The sequence below is a fragment of the Kryptolebias marmoratus genome, linkage group LG24, assembly GCF_001649575.2.
Source record: "Kryptolebias marmoratus isolate JLee-2015 linkage group LG24, ASM164957v2, whole genome shotgun sequence".
Taxonomy (NCBI): domain Eukaryota; kingdom Metazoa; phylum Chordata; class Actinopteri; order Cyprinodontiformes; family Rivulidae; genus Kryptolebias; species Kryptolebias marmoratus.
In genome coordinates, this window is record NC_051453.1 from 14,210,294 (window position 1) to 14,232,419 (window position 22,126).

Genomic DNA, 22,126 nt, shown 5'->3' on the forward strand with positions numbered 1-22,126 from the left:
GTGTGTGTTTTATTTGATTAGTAATTTCACTTTAATTATGAACCTACCTCAAACAAAGCATTATCCTCATTTCTGACGGCTGGTTGTAAAACCCGAAGTGGAATATTTTGCTCGGAAAGGATTTGAAAGCACCATGCTACCCCATCCACTTGACACCCCATGCTTTACACCTAAGTTGAATTCCAACAGCTCTTAATTCATATGTTCAAATATCTCAACATTATAAAGCCAGAACAAATTAAACTTGTAAAAATTTTGACACGTGGTGTAATTAATAAATACTGAGGCCTATTTTGGAAAGGCGACCTGCCTTTGAGTATATTTTTAAAAGGTGTACTGTAACTTTAAAAAATATTACTCCCGCCCATTTTCAATGTACCGCTTCGGATGCTGCGGAAAGCTGCCTTTTCATTGGCCAAGGCTGCCCGTCAATCAAACAGGCTCAACGCTTCATTGGTGAACGACTAGTCGTCATTTCTGACTCTCGCGGTACCGCTGCACGAAGATGGCGGCCGAACTGGTGGAAGCGATGGTAGGTGAAGCTTGGTGGGCTTTCGTTTGATGGGAGAGGCGCGCCGGGGTGGCAGCTGAAAGTCAGCCCCGTGGTGGGGTGTCTGGGGTGGTGTATGGGTACTTTTAAGCGTATATACGCTCATAAATGTGCCGCATTGGAATCACGACGAAAAGAACTAGCCTGTGGTGCTAACTTAACTAGCCTGGTCAAAGTGGCTCTGGGGGAAGACAACGAAAATGAATGATGCCACAATACAAGCGTTTGAGAGTTTCTGTTCGCATATTTTCCCATATGTCATCATTTGACGCAGTTTTTTACAATTAAATCTACGTGTAGTTAGCCGCTTTCTTTATTGAGCTGTGCACCTGTCAAAATGTTAGGTAGCCATGATTGAATACCGACAGTCTCTTGTCTGTAATCGACTCAATGCTAACTTTCTTAATGTTCAGCTGAGACTGAACGAATATCTACATCACTGACTTGATGTGACAGCTCGCACAATAACCAAAAAAAAAAAAAAACCGGTGAGAAAACACAACTCATTGATTGTGGTGCACTGATGTCCCACAGGCAAAGCTGGAACCTGTCAGAGTTTTTGGGTTTTCAGTAACATTTCATATTTTAAATGTGATTCCTGTTCCTATCAATGGATATTTGAAAATGGGCGGCATGTTTTGTCTGATTGAGGCTATCCAGAAGGTTCTTAATAAAGAAGCTGCGTCCGTACAGAAGTAAACATTGTCTCTTTTTTTGTTTATTAGACTTTTAAGATACCATAAGCTTTTTTTTCTTTGCATTTAATTTAGCTAACTTTACTAAGCAGCTGTTTTCAGCGTATGAAACATCTGCAGCCATTTATCTTCCGCTTAACTATCAGTACTGGAAAATACTTGGATGCCTTTTGCCAAAACTGATCAATGTGATGTCTAATAAAATATATAATCCGAGTTTGGTTACTTTTATAAATGTATTAAGTTAGTGTTATAATTGTGTAAGTTAGTTCTGTTTATTTCAAAAGCATACAAATTGCTTTACTCAGGTTATTAGGAGGTGTTTCTCATCAGGTTTATAACCAGATCATGCATGTAGAGGGTTTGTGTTTAACTTTGGAAATTGATTCATGACAAAAATGTTATTTAAAGTTACGTAATTTGTGTCTTTAATTGATTCTACAAAGTAATAGTGGTCAAGTGTGCTATGTTAAATTGTAATTAACACTGCACAATAGTTTTCTTTTATTTTTATATTAATATCCTGACAGTAGTTTTTAGAACGTGTACTTTTTTTTTTTTTTAATTCTCTTTATCTTTGATTTTGTTACCATAATTTGTTTCTTTTCTGTGAATGAAAAAAAATAATTTGCAAGTTGTGCTCATGCAGTACATTTTAATTTTTGCTGCAGAATGTCTCAATTTGAAAGCAATCACAGGTTGTTCAGAAATAAGCAGCCGTGTGACCTCAATATGGCCATAAAATTGGAAAGCAATTTCAAGCCACTGTCGATCTAGATGAACCACATGCTGATTTCCGTAGTTTTGAAACGGTTCAATGCTCTGTGTCGTCTCAACACATGCAAATATAGCAGCTATACCCAAGTAGGTGTCAAATTAGGCAAAAAAGCTCATTTCTAGATATAAAATCTTAAATATGTTAGCTGCTGATTTGTTTAAATGTTTGTTTTAAAGACCAAGATCTAAAGGAAATACATTTCAGTGATTTTACTTCCTCTTATACACTGAAGTACACACTGAAATACATTTCGGAGCTTACTTCCCCTACTAGTTTTATTATTTCTAAGTATATGAACATATTTAGAACCTAATGGTAGCTGCACATATAACAAGTACTCTGAATTAAATGCATACACGTTTAAACAATACGCTGTACAAGTTTCATTGTTCTGTAAATTTTGTCAAGACTGACAATTATACCGAGCATAATGCATTATGATAACAAATTGGAAGTTATGGTTGTTGTAACAACTTTTTTGTTCACAAGCTAAAATCATTTTTGTAATGTGCTCATGTTTCCTTCGATCCCCTTTCAGAACATGGTGAAAAGTTTCCGGGTCTCAGACCTGCAGACGCTGCTGGCCTCCATGGGTCGCAGCAAAAGTGGCCTGAAGCAGGACCTGGTGGGGCGAGCTCTGAGGCTTGTGCAGACAGAATACAGCCCCGAGCTGCTGAAGAATGTCCGGCAGCTGTACGAGTCACGTTTCCCCAAAACAACGGGTTGGCTGCCGGCACGGCGTCCAGACGGAGTCCCAGTTGCGTACCCAACCCTCAGCCCCTCCACCACCACCTCACAGGGCACAGACTACCTCAATGGGATTTCGAAACCGCTCCTCGCGCCTCGAGCAGAGGTCAAGCTGGCGCCTCTGCCCTTCTACCAAACCTTAGAGACGCTGCTGCCACCGACAGATCTGAGTACTGGCTTTTTTGTTGCTTTCTTGTTTTTATGTTTTTGTTGTCATCACATTTATTGAGTCCTCCTTTGCGCTGTTTCTAACAGATTTTGTCTTTTACAGTTGCCCATAACAATGAGAAACTACAAGACAGTCAGTGCATCTTCGAATTAACACCAAACCAAGCAGATCAGCTCAGAAATGCAAGGTAATGTCAAGAAATCCATCCTAGATCTACAGCAGCTTGTTTTGCACAGATAATCAGATTTAGAAATATGAAACAGATGCGTATTGAAAAATTTGAACTGTCTACTTTTAGTGAGATTCGTCCAGGAATGCGATCTATCCAAGTGGTCCTCAGGTTGGTTCCCAGACAATTAACAGTCTGCTTTTCTGAAATGTTTCTGAGATCATCACTTCAAGTAGCGATATTCTTTTTCTTTCTCATTGTTTGTTTTCTTGCAGAATCTGTTACTCGGACTCTGTTGGCATCCAGGAGGACCAGTATCCTCCCAACATTGCTGTCAAAGTCAACCAGTCCTACTGTCATGTACCGGTGGGTTGATTCACTCTCATATAGGCCACAGCTTCACAGTACGAGGCAAAAACTGTTTATTCCTCTAAGATATTGGTGGATCCTTTGATACGACATGTGATACATTTTAAGATGAATATTGTTTCACTCATACCTGGACTCTTGACTGCATGTCCCCCACCGTTTTATGTTTGACTTTGACTTGTCTCTTTATTGTCTCTACTTAAATCCATCCATCAGTAGCCATTTTCCTTCATAAACATAGTTTAATGAGCTAAAGAACAATGTCTAAATTTCATCAGCGGTTGCATTTAGTTGTCAGTAAGCATGAAACTATTTCAATATTTCTTTCCATTATTGTGTGCAAATTAATCACTCACAGAATTGATGTCAAGGTACTTTAAGTATTTTCAATTTGCTTATAACAAACTGAGGCTGATGTTAAACGAGCCTTCTTGAGTTGTTTCATTGTTCCCACCAACTTGCACTGTTGATGCTAATTTTTGAATTGGGTTTGAATGCCATCTTCATAAAGGTAGTTAATCCAAGGAACTCCTCCAAGAGTTGCAACAGAAAAAAACAGTGAGAGAACAGATAAGTAAAATATTTGCACTCTAGCCAGGTTTTTCTGTTTGACATGAAGTGATGATGAACAGCTGCGTATCTGAGTCATTTCTCGTTTTTTAAGAGGATTCTGTTTAAACCACGTACTTTGCTTTACGTGCCAAGTGATCCATTTTAATGCTTGAGTTTTATCGCTGATCGAATGAGGTAATAAGTTGGAGTACAGGACTTTTTGACTGATCGCTTTATTTATATTTTTCTCTGGATGTGTGTGTGTGTTTGCAGGGTTATTACCCCTCTAATAAGCCAGGAGTCGAACCGCGGCGTCCCTGTCGCCCCATAAACATCACTCCTTGGTTGCATCTCTCCAGTGTTCCCAACAGAGTCACCATCACCTGGGGGAACTTCGGCAAGGTCAGATTCAGATGCTAAACCTCAGAGCCGTATGTCAGACTGCAGCTGGTAGATTCCACAGCGCACTGAGGCATGCTGGGACTTGTGGAGGAGGTCCCACTGAGCCGTGTGTGGTGAAAACGAGCACACCTTTGAATTTTCATTCTGATAACCAGCTGGAGCACAGATTAATACAATAATCTGATAATTCATTAGTATGTTTGGAGCAAAAACACTTAAAGCTGTGGAATTATTAAGTTTACGTTCATTAGCTGAATAAGTGTTGGACATTTGGGTTGATAATTTAACAAAATGTCAACAGCCTCAGTTAAACTACAACTTCATCAAAAAGTTGCAAAGGCTGGCAACTATTTTTGGTTGTGCAGCATACCTAATCAGTAGATATCCAGAAGTGCTCTATTTTTCTAAATTGGACGTCATTAATAGGCTCTGCCCATGTACAATGTAATCTTTTATTATTCCACATGGTTCTACCTTTATTTTCAATAACATTGTCCGACATAGGCTGAAAAGGACTCGTTTTTACTGTAATACATTCTGTTGAACTACGCAGGTAAAATCTTTAAAACTCACATCCTGTAAATCCCTGTTTCCAGCACTACTCTATCGCGGTGTATCTAGTGAGGGTCTTCACTGCAGCAGACCTCTTCAACCAGCTAAAGCTCTGCTCTGTCGAAAATCCAGAACGCTGTCGTGAACGCAGTAAGTTGTACTTGTATTCTTTAAAACGAGTGCTTTACAATTGTCTTCATCCTGGTTTTGTAAAAGTGGATTTGTGTCATGCGTTGCAGCTCATGGCGAGAGCTCAAGTGTTTTTCCTGTGATTCACTTACAGTTCAGGATAAACTTCGATTCGATCCGGAGAGCGAAATCGCGACCACAGGCCTCAGAGTCTCTTTAATCTGTCCAGTAAGCATAGCCATAAAAATTCGAACCTTTTAAGCGACCGGTGTTCGCGACGAATTTAATGTGCGCCGTCCTCCGTCTTTGTGACTCCCCAGCTGGTGAAGATGCGACTTGGGGTGCCGTGCAGAGTTTTAACTTGCGCCCACCTTCAGTGTTTCGACGCGGTCTTCTTCCTGCAGATGAATGAGAAGAAGCCTACGTGGACCTGCCCCGTCTGTGACAAGCCTGCTCCATTCGAGCTGCTCACCATCGATGGGTAAGGAGAAGTGCTTTAGCTTGTCCCAATCCTGCAGCATTTACTGCTGCTCTTCAGAGAATGTACTTTTTGTTTAAGCCATTTTTTTCAACATATTGAACTCTTGTTTTTATTTGTTGTGATAAAAGGGTTGGATGTTTTGAAAAATGTACAGTAATTATTTTGTTTTTCTGCACTTGCTGCAGACTAAGATCCAAAACTTCTCATCCTCTTGTTTTTTTTGGCTGGATGATAAACAAGTTGTGTCATAAGTTTGGTGTAGAGAAGCGTGTAATCAACAGACTCAAAGGCTCAACAAATTTTGCCAGCACTGCAAATGATTTTTTTTTTAGTTTACTAAGTACTTTCTAAACAATGTAGAGCAACGGTCCCCGACCTTTTAAGCTCCACGGACCGGTTTATTATCAGACAGTGTTTTCACGGACCGGTCATTAAAGGTGTGGCGGATAAATACAACAAAATAAAATGATACTACCGGCATGAAAATGGGAGTATTTTTTTTAAAACATAATAAACGTTAATCCAACATGTACTCGCAGCTTTGTTAGCTTGGGTTTGTTTTTATATTTAAAAAGGGGAATGCCCAAGCTTTACAGTGATGCCAAACATAATATGAAGGGATTTCCTGCCGCTAATGGAAAAATTGCCAATTTCAAAGGAACTTACAAGAATTAGAACTAAAAGGATTATTTCTGAAGACATACCTGCTAGAAAACTTTAACTTAAAGGTAAATTAGGAAGAGTATCTGCTGGTTTAGTTACCAAGATCACTAGATGGTGTCTTTATAGACTCATTTTTACGCAATTCTCAATTACGGCAAAAATCAATATTTGCACTTACGTTGCTCTGCAGCCAGAGCTCATTTTGACTCATTTTGCCAGCACGGGTCACATATGTCTTGATTACCTGATCATTGCTAAAAGGCCATTACCAAACATCAGAGTCCTTCCTTCTACGGTGAAAAGAAGTCATTTGCAAGTGGAAAACATTCAGGACATTTAAGCAAAGCTGCCAGTCTCCCCGAGGTGGACGTTCCAGCATGTTTATCCTGGGGTCTGACTGTGGACTGCGCTGAAATATTGTGAATTTCCCAAGAGGTACATGTCACTAAAACACAGAAGTTCGGCTTGTTTAGGGGAAAGCCTCCTGTCTAAAAAAGGTCACTGCAACACATTTGCAAAGTTGCATCTAAACAAGCTGCAAGATTTCTGGCGATAACACATAACACAGTGTTGCACTGGCCTGAAAACAAATGCAGCAAATCAATACGACCGCCTCTCTCCACCTGTGAAGCATGGTGGTAGAGGGCTGATGATTTGGGCTTGTTTTTGCAGCTACATGATCTGGACACCTTTCACTTATTGGTTCTACAATGAACTCTTCTGCATATTTACACATTTCTGAAGGGGAAAGTGAGGGTTTCTGTCCGACAAATGAAGCTCTGCTCAGGTTGAGTCACGCAGCAGGACAGTAGTACCAAACACAGCAGCAGGTCTACATCAGAATGATGTAAAATAAATAAAACTGAGGCAGTTAAAGTCTGGGCGTCAAGCTGAATGAAATGATGTGATGTGACTAAAAAATAGTAGTGCATAATTAAATTTCTACAACCCTCGTGAACAGAAGCAACATTTTAAGGGGGGAAAATCCCACCAAAGACACTTTTTAATCTATCAATATTTTTCTTTCTAAACTTTCTTTTTTGGTATTGCATCACTGACACAGTAGCACTTTTTTTTTTTTTTTTAGGAAAGTCAAGGGAAAACAGAGATCCGCCTGAACTCCAGTCTGTAGAGAACATTTTAGGATGAAATATTTTACCCACCACAATTTGAACATGTAATTTCCTGCAAAGTCTGAGATCTAAACTCTCACTGGCACGCCTTCCAGCTCCTGAAAGACTGAACGCATTGTGTTGCACTTTCACTGTGAGACTATTTGCATTCTTAGGAGTAAACTAGTGTGAAAGTCAAGCCTTTTAATTTATTATTTGTTTGTTTAGATTTTACACAAAACTAAAAGTTCTTAAGGATAAAAAATTGAAGCTATGTTAAGTGTTATTGATCTGATCAACATGATGAGTTAAGTAATTTGGAAATGAAGAGTCTGTATTTGAGTTTTTAGTATATATATATATATATATATATATATATATATATATATAAGACGCCTTAGACGAGCTCTGTGTGTTTCAGGTTATTATCTGAGATTCTGAAAGAGACGAGTGAGGACATTGAGGAGATCGAGTACCTAACAGATGGCTCCTGGCGACCCATCAGAGATGAAAAGGATCGGGAGAGGGAAAGAGAACGCAGCAACACACCGGAGTACCCTGTTGTTGATATATGTAAGTGTCAAACCCTCTCAGCATAAGTGTGTGGATGCATTTGTGCTGCACTCCTCTTCAGTGGAACCAAGTCTCGTACGGGTCATTTATTAAAACGGGAGTTCTTTCTGCAGGCATTCCTGAAGCAAACGGACATTCACCGGCCCACAGCAGCACCAGTCTGACGGGCAGATCTGGCAGCAGTTCCCTGGGGGCGGCCGGAGTCGCGGGTGGACCTACGGTGGCGCCAGGAGGTGGTGTAGTGGTAGACCTGACTCTAGACTCCTCCTCTGAGGAGGAGGAGGGGGGAGGGGCTGGAGGGGACAGTGAGGACACTGAGGACAGCACCGACAGTCCCACCCCTAAGAGAGGCCGATACAACTTCGACAAGGACCTGGTCACTGCATACTGACCCTGCAGCTCTGTCCCCTCACAGACTGACACGCAGAGCTGCAGGGGGCTTCATAAACTCGAGGACAGGAACACGGTAATCCACTAGATGCAACAACCCTCCCCGATCCTCAAATATCAGAGCCTTTTTAGCAGCTCTAGTTTAAATCCAGACAAAACAAACACTCGAACACGCTCTGTCAATGACTCTTCAGTTTAGAGTGACAAGGATTTTCTCTTTGCACTGCACATCTCTGGAAGCAGCTCTTTTTGGCCAATCGGCACCTTGCAGTGAGTATCTGTACCTACCTGCCTCTGTTAAAGAGACTGCCTGGATTGAGCACCCCACCACCACCACCTCCTCCATTTCTTACTCCTCTCTTTCCAGACTATTCCCTCTCGCCATGTTTCTTTGTATAGACTTAAAATACAGGCTCTTTTAGCCACAAGCGGTCAGTGTTTGCATCTGATTTTTGTCACTTTGGTGATGAACGAGCGAGTTAAAAGCAGAGGCACCTCGGTAGCTTTTGGATGAAGGTGGAAAAATCCCCCAAAAAAAGAGACGATATGAGCAATTTGGAAGGACCTGGCAGAAATATCTCAAGCGTGATAGAAATTGAAAATCTTTCCTTTTGTGTTCTTTTGATTTTATTTAGTCCTTGGATAAAGAGAACCTACCTCAGTCATAAAAAAAACTTAGCAGACTGACCAGGGAATAGCTTTGAAAGATAGGGGAGGGACAGATGAATAGAGTCTTTCAGGTTCCTGTTTTACACTGGAGATTCTTTTCTTACCTTTTTTTTGTTTTGTTTTATTTTTAACTTATATTTTAGTTACCTTTCCTCCATGCAGCTGTTTTGCCTCTGCAACAGCAAATAAACAAAAGCAAAAAAAAGAAATCTGTGGTAGGAGAGTTGCTGTGTGGATTACCAGGCTAACAGTTATTGGAAACGCGCCCCTCTGCAAAACTTTACTCAACGATTTGTTAGGATTGATGCTTTCAAATTCCAAATTGGTATGACCCATCAAAATTACTGTAAGGACTCTGTGCCAAAGCAGAAATATTTTAGGAACTCGCTGACAGGAAATATTTGAGGTTTTGATGCTGTTTTTTTGTTTTTTTTTGAGTGGAGGAAATGGGAGCTCATTGTTTCAGCCGAGCTGGGCCGTCTGTGAAAGCTCGGACTGAGGCTCATTCATGCTGTACGTTTCTAGATTTTTGAGTGAATGAACAAATCAGGATGTACAGGTGCTGGTATGTTTTGTTTTGTTGTTTCATAGTGATTACTTTTCATTTGGCTGCTGCTCTTGCTGGTAACTTCCCAAACCGAAGGCTCCTCCGCTGCTGGGATTCGGGTGTCGGTCCAGGCTTGTGGCTCGGCTGTTAATGAACGCTGCCTCAAACCTGGGTCCGAGCTGGGTGTTTTTCAGGGTGTTTTGCTACTGCACAAAACTGCGTAACATTCAAACTGCGATTACAGACGGTCCTGCTTGGCATGAACAGAGTTTCTTCTTCCAGCATCACCCGGCTCAGACTCTTCTCTGTGTAGACAAGAATAGAATACGGTTTTGTTTGCCACATCCTGGAGGGACGGAAGCTCATGATCCTCTGAATCTGCATCATTATTGTAAATATGTGACGGCTGCTCCTCAAATTAGGATACTCAGGCTGGATGTTCAGGTTTCAGATGTAGCTCTTCTGGTTGTTATTTTTGAAGGTCCTTATTGCAGCAAGTGATCATTCTGAATCCCTGGACATGGTCGCATCTGGTGTAAAGAATCAGATGTCACATCATGAGGTCCTGCATCACTGCGGGAGAGTTTGATGGGTGATGACTCAAAGAAGTTCTGCAGGGCGTGGCGCTTGTGATCGTGAAGCAGAATGATTCAGGTTTCCCTTTTTCCCCCCCTCGCTTAAATTTATAAACATTTACACGTTTATCTGTGGCCTCACTTGTTGACCACTGCAAAAAATAAATGTTAGGTCAAAGCTAGTCTTCCATTTTTTTTTGTCCTTTGATAGCCTATGAAATAAAAATTCAGAGGAAAACATTTAGGTAATCCACACAAGCTAGTGGCTCTTTGCAAAACTGACATCTGTCCCTAAGAAATCTATATCCTACATAAAGCGCTTTGAAGCAGATTTTTAAAAAAAACTCTAATGCCTGCCTTTAATTAGGCAGTTTGTTTTTGTAAGTAAATGCTATACATATGAAGAGAACATTTTTCATTTGTTGCTAGATTTAGAAGGCCATTATTTGAGTGGATATCCTGAACTTTAACGGCCTTGTGGTTAAAGACAAGGTGGTGCGGGTTGCTACTGTGGAACTGAGCCAGATACAGGTGGTTAGGAGGCTGAAGAGAGCTGAGGATCTGGTCTTTTCTTTGTTTTTTTTTGTTTATTTTTGGTAGTGACATTTTCTTATAATGCATAAGGTAGCATGGGCAGAGGCTTTCAATCCATGATGTACATGTTTTGTTTGTGTTCTTTTTTTTATGTTCTTATTCAGACAATAAAATTTAAATAATATTTTATTAAGCCTTGAATTGCCTCCAGTTGTTCTTCTGGGCAAAACAGACAAAAAGAAGCTGAGTGCAGCGTCACTGGACTCTGATGCCACTGAGAACTGGGGAGGACTGGTTCAGGGGTGAATTGTTACGTCCCGTTCCGAGTGAAAGGACGTAACTACTGAGATCTGGGGAGACGTTTGATGCCTGTTCAGGATGAAACTGTAAAATTTGAAATGATCGTATTCTAACAGCTGTTATTGATGTGTTGAAATAAAATCAGTTCTTTAAAATTTGTCTGGCCTTTCATTATTTTGAAACTGACTATCACAAGGGTATGTGCCTTTTAAAAGCGTCTTCTTCTGTCTCTTTGGCTGCTGCGTTTTTTTCTGAAACTACTTTTTATGCAGGTCAAATATGTTGAGCGCCTTTCTGATAAATAATGCAAACAGTTGCACACAGTGTATCATGAAAACATTTTAGGGATGCTTGAGAATTTGGGCTCAGTTTGCATTTGAAATTTAAATCTACTTGTAGATGTTTTTTTTCTTCACAGGAAAGTTGTACATTGTCAAATACTTAGATTAGTTTAAATATATCAACACAGCCGATGCTAAATCAGACTTGGCATTAACTAGAAAATTTGGATTTTGCAGCAATGAACATTTTAAAGGCAAATCAAGCAACATCTTTTCTTTGTGCGACAGTGGAGGTGTGTGCAATATAAAAAACCCTTACAAACAATATATTTGTACTTGTATAACATCTCTAGCATGAGATATGTTTGTTTTTTCATGAAGCGCAGCGTTACTGAAGTTAAAATACTGAAATATTTGAAAATAAATCTGAGAAAATAAGATTTTTGCAATATTAGTGCGTTCAGTACCTCTTGCGGCCAGTAGTTGGCAGTAATGCACTTTGCCGCATGTGAACGCACCGACAATGAATGCAAAAAAAAAAACCCTGTTCATAAATGATTTAACTGGGCTTTTATATTATTAAAATCAATACCCCAAGTATGTTGCCACGAGGATAACACGTGTAAGACTACTGTAAGATTTTTGGCTCCCCTCGTATGAGCGTGTCACAGTTTCCGTCCTGCGGTATTTACGCCGGGCTCTTCCTGTGGGTGTCACGCCGTCGAGTCTGACGCTGCAGGCAGCTGCTGCTTCCTGTATTGAAGCACCAGCGGTCAGCGCCAAAGCCCTGCAACTTCTCGGAGCCCCGCGCAGCCTGTTCGACACGCGAAAAAAAGGGGGACTACTTTTAGGAGAGGTCCACCGAGAGGTCTCCAAGCGCAGCTGGGCTCGTTGTCCTCCGTGTGAGCTCAGGGGGCGAGGACTGCAGCGCCTCACGGCTGAAAGGCGCAGATTTTCACCGGAGCTGGCGCTAGCAGCTAGGTGGCTAATGGCTAGTAGCAGCAGGTAGACAACCGAGAAAGGGGGCCGAATAAAAGAAAGCTGTCGCCTTCCAGAGCCTATAGATGAACTGGAAAAACTATCCGACTTTTGTAGGGCACATCGGCATGCTACGTTTTACCAAATTAGCAAACTGACATGCTCCAAGAAGTGCATTAACTTTGCTAACGTTGACTAGCCAAGTTACTAGCTGCCATCTACAGCGGATCCTGTTGCTTCTTTTTTTGTTTGTTTTGTTTTGTTTTTTCTTTTCCAGACGGGTTTTTCGAGCACGGACAGGCTTAGATTAACAGCTGCCCACCTTACTTAAAGGTAGTGTTTGACCTAGAAAGTGGTTTAATTTGATTTTGCAATGGCTCCAAAAAGAAGACCAGTTCCTCTGAACATTACGCCCATTGGGGAGGGACAGGCCACCTCCAACACCATTGATGCTGCATCAGAGTAAGTGCCTTTATCCACATCCAATTAACTGTCATAATCAGCCAATGTTTTGTTTGTTTGTTTATTCCCATGTGCAGCCACTGTTTAACATTGCACTGAGGCTCTCAGTTGTGTCTGTTTAGTTAAAAGCCAGTCAAGGATAACTTTAGTTCATATTTGTATGCCATGGTGAACAACCCATTCTGCCTGTTCCTTTAACCTTTCTTGAAACGTGCGCCTTCTCCTGCCAGAGCCAACCTCGAGGCCTTACAAAAGAAGCTGGGCGAGCTGGACCTCGACGAGCAGCAAAGGAAACGTCTCGAAGCCTTCCTCACCCAGAAAGCCCAGGTCGGGGAGCTGAAGGACGAAGACTTCGACCCAATTTGTGAGTTGGGTGCCGGAAACGGAGGAGTGGTCAACAAGGTCCGCCACAAACCCTCGGGTTTGGTCATGGCTCGAAAGGTGAACATTTTTTGGGGGGAAAATGAATCGTGGCGGCTTGATGAAGCAGTAGACGTTCCAGAGTTTGTGTGTGTTTGTAGTTTAGGTACAACTTCTTTATAATGTTCCACTGCATTAATCCTACTACTTTTTTTTAGAGACTAAATCACAAAGGCGTCAATTCCTGCACTACAGTTTTAAAATGTTAACACAAGCTCATCTGCAGCTCTACACATAACAGTGACCAAAAAAATGTGAAGTGTAAATGTTTAGTGGTCCAAAACCTAAACAGAGAATAACATAAACATAAATGTATCTGCAAATTGCTTAAGTCATAAATTCTGATTTGTACTTTTATGACGAGTAAGAAAAAAAAGTGGGGGGGGCGGGGGGAAGTTATGCCGGAGTTCTGCCTGAGGTAATTTACTCACAGCGCTTCAGCCACATAGTTTGTTATATTATGTTTATTTTTCCACTGAGGAATGTCTGGCTTGGCGCACTTCTTGACCTCATCCTGGACATAACAAACCTAAACCAACTTATATGATCAGAAAACCTCCACACCTACTTGGAAAAAAATCCATAATTTGATCGAAACCTTTTGTCAAGATAAGTTACTAAGTCCTCCTACAGACTCTGCTGCAGGAACTCAAGCAAGCTCAGACTTGTAGGATCTCTAAAAATGTGTGTTTAAAATGTCGGCTGAAATTTCCTCTAAAGGTGTTTTTTTTTTTTTTTGTTGTTTTTTTAGGGTTTAAGAAAAGAAACTTGAGAATGCGGGACATTTTAGTTGGATTGAGACATTCCGGACGTATGCGTGTTGACGTTACGTCTTCGTTGTGTGTTTTTGAATGACACGGCTGCATCTGAGCATCAGTTGATGGGTTTACTTTTTTTTTTTTCCCCCCCTTCGAAGTTAATCCACCTGGAAATCAAGCCCGCCATCAGAAACCAGATCATCAGAGAGCTGCAGGTGCTGCATGAATGCAACTCTCCCTACATCGTGGGCTTCTATGGAGCCTTTTACAGTGATGGCGAGATCAGCATCTGTATGGAGCACATGGTGAGAGACTCTTAACTCGGCAGCAGTGTCTCTTAAGGTTTCTTCAGACAGTGGTTATGCAACATTAATGACTTTATTAACATTCTGACTCTGGTCACTGCTGTAGAGCTTTTTTTCCCCCCCCTCACAACTTCATGTTGCATTGCCACAACAAATCATGCTAAGAAACTGCTGGAAGCAGCTGAACATATAATTTATTTAAGCTTATTTGCCATTCCGTCTTATAAATGTGAGGCTTTAATTCTACTACTCTTAGTGAAGTCATCAGTTTGAGGGGAAAAAACCCACCATCTTTTAAGTCCTTTTGAGTAGAACATCTGTCGTTTGTCGTGTTTGAGACTATACAACAGTCCTTGGTTAGTTTTGTGTCAGTTTTTGTTTTTTATAACATTATTTTGCTGCGATGATTCAGATCAAGATAGCAAACACAGCATTGTGGCAAACTAAACCACCATGAATGGCAAGTGGTTTGAAGTATTTATAGATAGACTTAGAGCAGAAGCATGTTCTGCAGCTCAAATGCTTTTAGTTTTAATTGTCCTGTATTTGGCTCAGAAGCTGTATTAAAAACAAGGCTTGCATCTAATTATCTCCTGGATCTAATTGCTGCACGTTTAAGTTAAAGGACAATAGTTTTTATTTGCTTGCTTAAACCAATTATTATATTCCTCTATACAGCCACTCATATGTTAAGTAATCAGCTGCTACAGACCGAGCCTTCCTGTGTGTTAATGTGACTTGTGCAATTCAGATTTTTGATTCTTGTTGAAATTTGATTTGGACATGCGATATCAAGTCCAATCTAGTCAGATTGCCGGAGCGAAAAGTTGCAGAAAAGCACCAGCGTACTCGTTCGAGTGTGCCTCTTTATCACATTCAGCTGTCGCTCTGTTAATGGAAGGCGGCGTGTGTTTTGTAGGCTCCGGTAAAAAAAAAATCCATGTTTTAACGTTTTTAATCAGTGCTAATTACAGTCACTTTTTTTGTCTCTACAGGACGGCGGGTCATTGGACCAGGTTCTAAAGGAAGCTAGAAGAATCCCAGAAGAAATACTTGGGAAAGTTAGCATAGCTGTAAGTTGACTTTATCCTCCATATATATATATATATATATATATATATATATATATATATATATATATATATATATATATATATATATATATATATATATATATATATTTATATTTTAACAACTCTTTGACCACTCGGGGGTTTTAATGGCAGCCATTTGAATTTGGCAGTGTTAAATAAATTCTTGTGGCTAGTTACTAAGCATTGGCTGCACACGTTGTTGTTTACGCATTTCCCATTATGGGTGTGTGTCTCTGTGGTGTCGATTGACTAACTGAAAGAGCAGTCCAGTCATGCATCAGTAACACACAGTGGGTCTTATCTGTCTTACTGCCTTTACTCTTGCATCAAGTCTAAATTTCAGCTGTTGACTAATTACCAACATGACCATACACAGTTACTGTCTTTACAAGAGAAATGTGTAGACTCCTGTATGACTTTTGTGTAATGTGTCTTTGATTTAAATGAATTTTCGCTTTCATTTTGCAGGTGTTGAGGGGATTAGCTTATCTGCGAGAAAAGCACCAAATCATGCACAGAGGTAAACTGGACTCTTTGGTTTTACTCAGAAAATCTGCAACATTTTCAGTCACTGCCACCCAGGAAATTCCTATTATAGAGACTGGTTAGATGCTGACAGGATTAATTGGTTGTGATGACAACCAGGATGCTTAAATTAACACATCTGTGCTGGGGGGTTTTATGTGTTCATGCTGCAGTGGAAAGATTTGTATCATTTTGTTGTATTAGAAGTTGACTTTGAGAAAAACAACCATATATCCAGATAGTTCACAAGCACAATTATTGTTGCTGTTTGAGAGGCATCCAGCTGCAGGTCACACAGTTTCCACACGGTAAATGGTAAATAGCTTGCACTTGTACAGCGCTTTATCTAGTCCAAGGACCCCAAAGCACTTCACCCTACAATCATTCACCCGTTCATTCACGCTGATGATTGTAGCCACAGCTGCCCTGGGGCGGGCTGACAGAAGTGAGGCTGCCATCACACCGGCGCCACCGAGCCCTCTGACCACCACCAGTAGGCGAGGCGGGTGAAGTGTCTTGCCCAAGGACACGACGGCTGAGACTGACGGAGCGGGGGCTGGAACCAGTTATAACCGGTTACAGGACGAACCCGTACCTCCAGAGCCACTGCCGCCCCTGCAAAGCAGGTGGTTTTGTGTGAGCGATGCAAGATCACAATTACAAGAAAGTCCTCATATCCAGGAAGGCTTTAAGTCAAGTGTTTAAGGCTGCAACATAAAACTGCGACCTAATCAGTGTCTTGTACGGGTAGCTAGAGGCCAAGTTTTAGGTGTGGTGAGAGTAGAGGCTTCTGTTGGCTTTGTTCACTCGTAACCTTGATAGCAAGATGGTTCACCCAGTCAACTAAAATATATATATATATATATTCTTAATAGTTTTTATGGCTCAGTAGCTCTTATAATAGCTCTCATGTGTATCTTGACCTGTCCTTGCATTTGTCCAGTTTTTTTACATTCAGATTTGTGTTCAGTTTGTGTGTGTGTGTGTCTTCTACATATGCACTGGATCGGTATGTTCCCTTGCTTTATCACCTGCACCACAATACAAAACATTTTTCTTTTTTTTTGAGTGTCAAAAGTCTCCACTAGACGGTGTTCGAAACACCACATTCCCAGTCAAACCATGGCGAAGTCTAAAGGCAGGCCAGTTTTTTCCAACAGTGCCTCCATGTGAGATTGCGTTTGTGCTGTCGTACAAGTGAAGGGAGCAGTCAGACTGGTATTTTGAAGTTTCACTCTGCTTCAGGGTCGGTGGTACTCCGGGATAAAGTTGTCTGTGAGCTCAGGAGGTAATTACAGCCTCTCAGATGTGATTATAGAGCAGCCGCGCCCTGCTGACCCTCCCTCTGTGTTTCCCTCCATCGTTCTCCCGCTCTTCTATGCCATCTCTCCTCTCAGTCGCTCCTCACATGTCTCATGCCCACCACAAAGAGCAGACTGCAAGGCTCAGCCTTACACCCTTATTTTGCAGGATGTTTTTCAGTGATAAATTGCCCATGTGGAGGGGTTGTTTATAACGGGAGCTCAATGAGTTCTAAGTTATTTTTTCTCTCCCCTCGTGACACACTAGGTTTTAATATGTAATGTGATTTCTCCTTTCAAATCTAAAACATTTTGTTCACAATGCACTCATAGTCGTACGTAAGCACTTTCATATCTCTACGTTTATGTTGCACGTATTCCTTCAAAATCACAAGATACAGCCGTTTAGATGTTGAGATTGTTACCCATCACACAGTATTATCAGGGGAAGCCCCAATTCATTCTGCAGCAACAAGCTCCAGGAGCTAGAAAAACAAGACGTCCTTCAACGGATCGCATGGCGCCCACATAAACCTTATCTCAACATAAAGTCGGCATGGGTTTAGATAAAGAGGCTACGTCCGCAGAGAAAATGCGAGCAGTTATTCAAAATAAAGTAGCAATCTACCTGCTGTTCACCTTGAAAAATGACACGAGTATTTCTGCAAATTAGTGAACTTTGTGAAATTAACTGGTCGATGATGGCACATTTCCTTTTGCCTTTTTGCTGTATTACCTCAACAACGTGTTAGTGCTCGTTTATGATTTTTCCTTTAGTTATGCTACAAGAAGTAATCTTTTTTTTTTTTTTTTTCAAAAATACGTCGAGCTCTGCTTATTATTAGTAAACTTTGGGGATAAGGTGCGAGCACGAGTCTCTTTGTAAATGTAAAATTGATTTAGTTGTTTTTGTCCCGTCTCCCGTGTAGACGTCAAGCCCTCCAACATCCTGGTCAATTCCCGCGGGGAGATCAAGCTGTGCGACTTCGGTGTGAGCGGCCAGCTCATAGATTCCATGGCCAACTCCTTTGTTGGAACGCGCTCCTACATGTCGGTGAGTCAGCTCTGCACGTCTGTGCCCCCACCTCCTTTCCTCTGGCCCTATACCCACTTTCCCTCTCCGTTCCTCTCGCACGGCTCTTGTTCACTGGTCCCACCCTCTGCCTTCCCTTCCTCTGTCCCACCCTCGCTCCCCTGCCAAGAAGCAAAGCCAGGGTTCTTTGGCAGCGAAGGAGTGCTTGCTCTTTCTTGTGCTTGTATTCCCCCAGTTTTAGACACCTGGATGGAGAACCAAAAGCTACTTATCTTGTTCCGTTCCCATCCTTTCCCAGAACGTTGTTGGTGTAGTGTTGTACTTTTCTTTTTGACTATAATTTGAACTCGCACCTGAGCACATTCACCCTTCCCACTGAAATTGTCTGCTTCCTATTCTGCCAAAGACGCCCATCCTTTTCATGCCATAACGCCCACTCTCCCTCTCTTTCTCTCCCAGCCCTTTGCCCAGCCCTCTCCCTTTTCCTTGGCATCGTGGCTCTACCTGGCCTCTCTGACGTAGTTCTGTGCTTCTCAACAGCCGGAGAGACTGCAGGGCACTCACTACTCTGTTCAGTCTGACGTGTGGAGCATGGGCCTGTCCCTGGTGGAGCTGGCGATCGGCCGCTACCCCATCCCCCCACCAGACGCCAAAGAGCTGGAGGCCATCTTCGGTCGTGCCGTTATGGACGGAGCTGAGGGAGAGGCTCACACCAACATGCCTAGGCCTAGACCACCAGGCAGGCCAGTGAGCGGTAAGAAACTCCGACTGGATAACTCCATTCGATTTTTAAAATGACCGCTTTGCTACAAAAATGTTAATGCATCTTTAAAGGACACGGGATGGACTGCAGACCTGCCATGGCCATATTTGAACTGTTGGACTACATCGTCAATGAGGTCTGGAAAAATGGCTGGTTTGCACAGCACGAGGACAAGCTCTTCATTCTTCTACTCCTGATGTTTTATTTCCGCTTCTTCCACAGCCCCCCCCTAAACTGCCACACGGTGTCTTCACCAGTGACTTCCAGGACTTTGTGACTAAATGGTGAGCCATGGAAATGACTTCAAGACAAAGAGTAAAATGAGTGTATTTGTGGTTGAAACTGGTGCATTTCTGAGGTGGTTCAGAAATGCGTATATCTGCATATTTCGAGTGAGAAGTTTCCAGATGGTTGCAGATTGTGATGTCTTCCAAACTCTTAAATCAGCATATTTTATCATATGAAAAACGTGCTCATGTTTTGCATGCATTGTTTTGATCAGCAAAGTCAAAAAAAAAAGATCCTTCATTAACATCTTTTGGCATCCTTTGCGTCTGCAGCTTGATTAAAAACCCAGCTGAGAGAGCAGATCTAAAGATGCTTATGGTGAGTGCTTTTTTTTTTTTTTTTTTTTAACTTGATAAATGGATTTCCACATTGTTTGTTTCTGTCGACAATGACTGTTGCAAACAGAAGTTTCCCTTCTGTTTCAGAGTCACACATTCATCAAGCGGTCAGAAGTGGAGGAAGTAGACTTTGCCGGCTGGTTGTGCAAAACCATGGGTCTCAACCAGCCCAGCACTCCCACCCGTGGCACTGAGTGATCGAGACCCCCGTACACACACACACACACCGCACCGCCCCCTGCTCTGACACAATTCTGGGTCTGGCTTCATACACATACAAATACTGTGCATACATGTACACGGTTCACAACGCATGCTGGCACTTTTTTTTGTTTTTTCCACCTTGCTCTTGGGTAAACCATTTTTTGCTTCATTTACTTCGTTAGCAGCAGCAGCAGGGCTCGTTGAGTCATTATTGTACTGTAAGACCACAGCCTCACCGTGACAGTGTCGATAGCGGCCTCAGCTCACATTTTCACACTGCTATGGTGGATGTAAAGCACTGAAGGGCTGCCGTTGTGTCATCAAAATTTGCATTGGCAAACTTATTTTGTATTCTTAATTACTCTGTATTAATCTTTTCTATGGAAGCTTGTGGGGTTGTATTTTCTGAACCTGCTGTTTTGAAATTTGACCCACTGAAAGCGAGAAGAAGCCAGTCCAAATCATCTAATTGCGAACTCTAAATTTGTCTGTCGGAGGTGATTGAAGCTATTTGAAATAAAGATCATTTTGTCACACTCGTTCACGATGAAATGCTCTCGTCGTCACCTCCAGTGTAATGATCAAGTTTCTGAGTGAAGTGCAGGTAAAAATGCGAGAAGTTATTTTCACCTGTTGGCAAATGAGTGATTACTGAATAAATCATTTTGTGAACAGTGTCACAAACCAAAGAGGGTACTCCTGACTACTTATTACTTCAATAGCTGGTCTTCTTTTTAGGGTTTTGATCAGTATATATCAGTGTACTTTTGAATGTTCTCTTTTTCTTTTATGACAATTGTGTGGAGACTTTTTTTATTTGTTCCTCTCAACATTTTATTGACATCCTATGTTATATGTCTCACACAGAGGGAGGCATATCCTCTTGAGGCTTGACTATAGGCCAGAATGTCTTTATTGACATTTGACAGGGGAAAAGAACAATCGAGGTGTATTTACGGGATGAAAAAGCATGGTTTATCTTTCTAATACTGTATGTGTATTTCTCAAGATCATGATGGGGATGAGCTGGTGTTTTTTTGTTTTGTTTTTTTTAAGCCTAAATCTCTGCAATGTTGATGCATTCTCAGTTGCGTTGATTGATTTGACTCTTTGTTTTTCTCTTCGTCGTTGGTCTGTATTTGGTTATTGTTTTTCACCGTACCGCTCCAAGCTTTCTGTTGGGACACAACCAACTTGGAGGCCTGCCTGTAAAAGACTTGGGTTGAAATACTGTTAAACACTCTTTCTTGTGATTTAACCCCCCTCCCCCCACCCCTCAAAATCATATATATATGTAAAAAATAAAAAAAGTACAGACTTCAAGCGCAACATCAGACCCGTCAAGTGGTACTGAAGATTGTAACCCAGGTCAGTGTTGGTCACAAGGTGGTGGTGTTTCCTGCTAGCCTGCCGTCTTGCTAGAGCTCCTGTATTCTCTCTGCTTATGGCTGCCCTTTCTTATCCTCCCCACCCCCCCGTCCNGAAATGTGCATTCTTTAAAAGTAAACGGATGCATCGTCACTCGTATGTGTACAAAGCTATAAACAAAATTGACATGAGTACTATTTTGCAGTCTTAATATACAAAATCTGATTTTATGTAAATGACAGGGGAAAAAAAAGTCATTTTATTATAATATAAAATGTGTTGGAAATGGTTATAATGTATAAAAAAAATATTGAAATAAAACTTATTTGTGAATGTACAGCATGCCTTTTTTCACCGTGTGTGTTGAGCATGGAGTCGTTTTGCAGAATTTCAACTGTGAAGCATTTATGTTGAGTTCTGACAACTGACTTTGAGTCTGTATCTCTCTTTTCCTTTAATTTTAAGGGGGTTTAGCCTCTGACGACTAAACGACGCAGTCGTTTTCTCCTGGGCCGGAAAATGGCAAATATATTTTTTAATTCCAGGGGATTTACCAGGCTGCTTTTAAATTTTGTGTTGTTGTAAATCTGATCCTAAATGGAAACATAAAAATGTAGCTTGGCTTGCGCGTGGCCAAGGGCAGTAAAGCTCTGCGACATGTGGTTAAAATGCCCAGAATGCCTTTGGAGTCCCTCTGATATCAGTGGGGTGTCTTTATGGAGTCCAATGGATGTAAATATGATACCAAACTTGGTCACTTTCTGGTAATCATAGAGCCATTTGTGGAGTGACAGAAGCATTTTGCAGTGTTGAAGCATTGCTTTTCTGTGGGACAAGTAGTGTTTTGACATGAAAAACAAGTTTTGTTTCTGTGACTTCATTATTTTATATAAGATTTGAGTGTACGGAAACCAGACAAATAAATAATATTTATTTATAAACATTATATGGTAGAAGAATTTTGGTTGAGTTAGGCTATCCATCTGTTTACCCATTCGCTAAGGCGTCAGAGGACACAGGGGTCCATCCCAATTCATTGGGTACACCCTGGA

General features: G+C 41.4%; 2 protein-coding genes across 2 annotated transcripts; both read left to right on the plus strand.

The window, feature by feature from the left end:
- The first annotated feature begins 487 nt into the window (after positions 1–487).
- On the plus strand, positions 488–11,113 carry pias4a (protein inhibitor of activated STAT, 4a). The gene is made up of 11 exons (XM_017407450.3): positions 488–532; positions 2,562–2,940; positions 3,042–3,126; positions 3,238–3,279; positions 3,384–3,474; positions 4,303–4,431; positions 5,028–5,133; positions 5,267–5,340; positions 5,433–5,593; positions 7,790–7,941; positions 8,055–11,113. Exons 1-11 carry the CDS (start codon positions 506–508, stop codon positions 8,330–8,332), a joined length of 1,524 nt encoding a protein of 507 aa, XP_017262939.1. The 5' UTR covers positions 488–505; the 3' UTR covers positions 8,333–11,113.
- An 843-nt stretch (positions 11,114–11,956) lies between these two features.
- Positions 11,957–21,318, plus strand: map2k2a (mitogen-activated protein kinase kinase 2a). The gene is made up of 11 exons (XM_017407418.3): positions 11,957–12,677; positions 12,908–13,118; positions 14,014–14,160; positions 15,156–15,233; positions 15,723–15,774; positions 18,010–18,134; positions 18,654–18,867; positions 18,948–19,012; positions 19,099–19,160; positions 19,437–19,482; positions 19,590–21,318. Exons 1-11 carry the CDS (start codon positions 12,589–12,591, stop codon positions 19,698–19,700), a joined length of 1,200 nt encoding a protein of 399 aa, XP_017262907.1. The 5' UTR covers positions 11,957–12,588; the 3' UTR covers positions 19,701–21,318.
- Positions 21,319–22,126: the final 808 nt, after the last annotated feature.

Bases quoted from the DNA above. Each gene is read 5' to 3' on its own strand.
- pias4a (XM_017407450.3), top strand. From the start codon at position 506: ATGGCGGCCGAACTGGTGGAAGCGATG. The intron at 5,134-5,266 runs GTAAGTTGTACT...ATTCACTTACAG, and splicing joins AGAACGCTGTCGTGAACGCA to TTCAGGATAAACTTCGATTC. The intron at 7,942-8,054 runs GTAAGTGTCAAA...TTCTTTCTGCAG, and splicing joins GTACCCTGTTGTTGATATAT to GCATTCCTGAAGCAAACGGA.
- map2k2a (XM_017407418.3), top strand. From the start codon at position 12,589: ATGGCTCCAAAAAGAAGACCAGTTCCTCTGAACATTACGCCCATTGGG. The intron at 12,678-12,907 runs GTAAGTGCCTTT...TTCTCCTGCCAG, and splicing joins ACCATTGATGCTGCATCAGA to AGCCAACCTCGAGGCCTTAC. The intron at 13,119-14,013 runs GTGAACATTTTT...CCCCCTTCGAAG, and splicing joins GTTTGGTCATGGCTCGAAAG to TTAATCCACCTGGAAATCAA.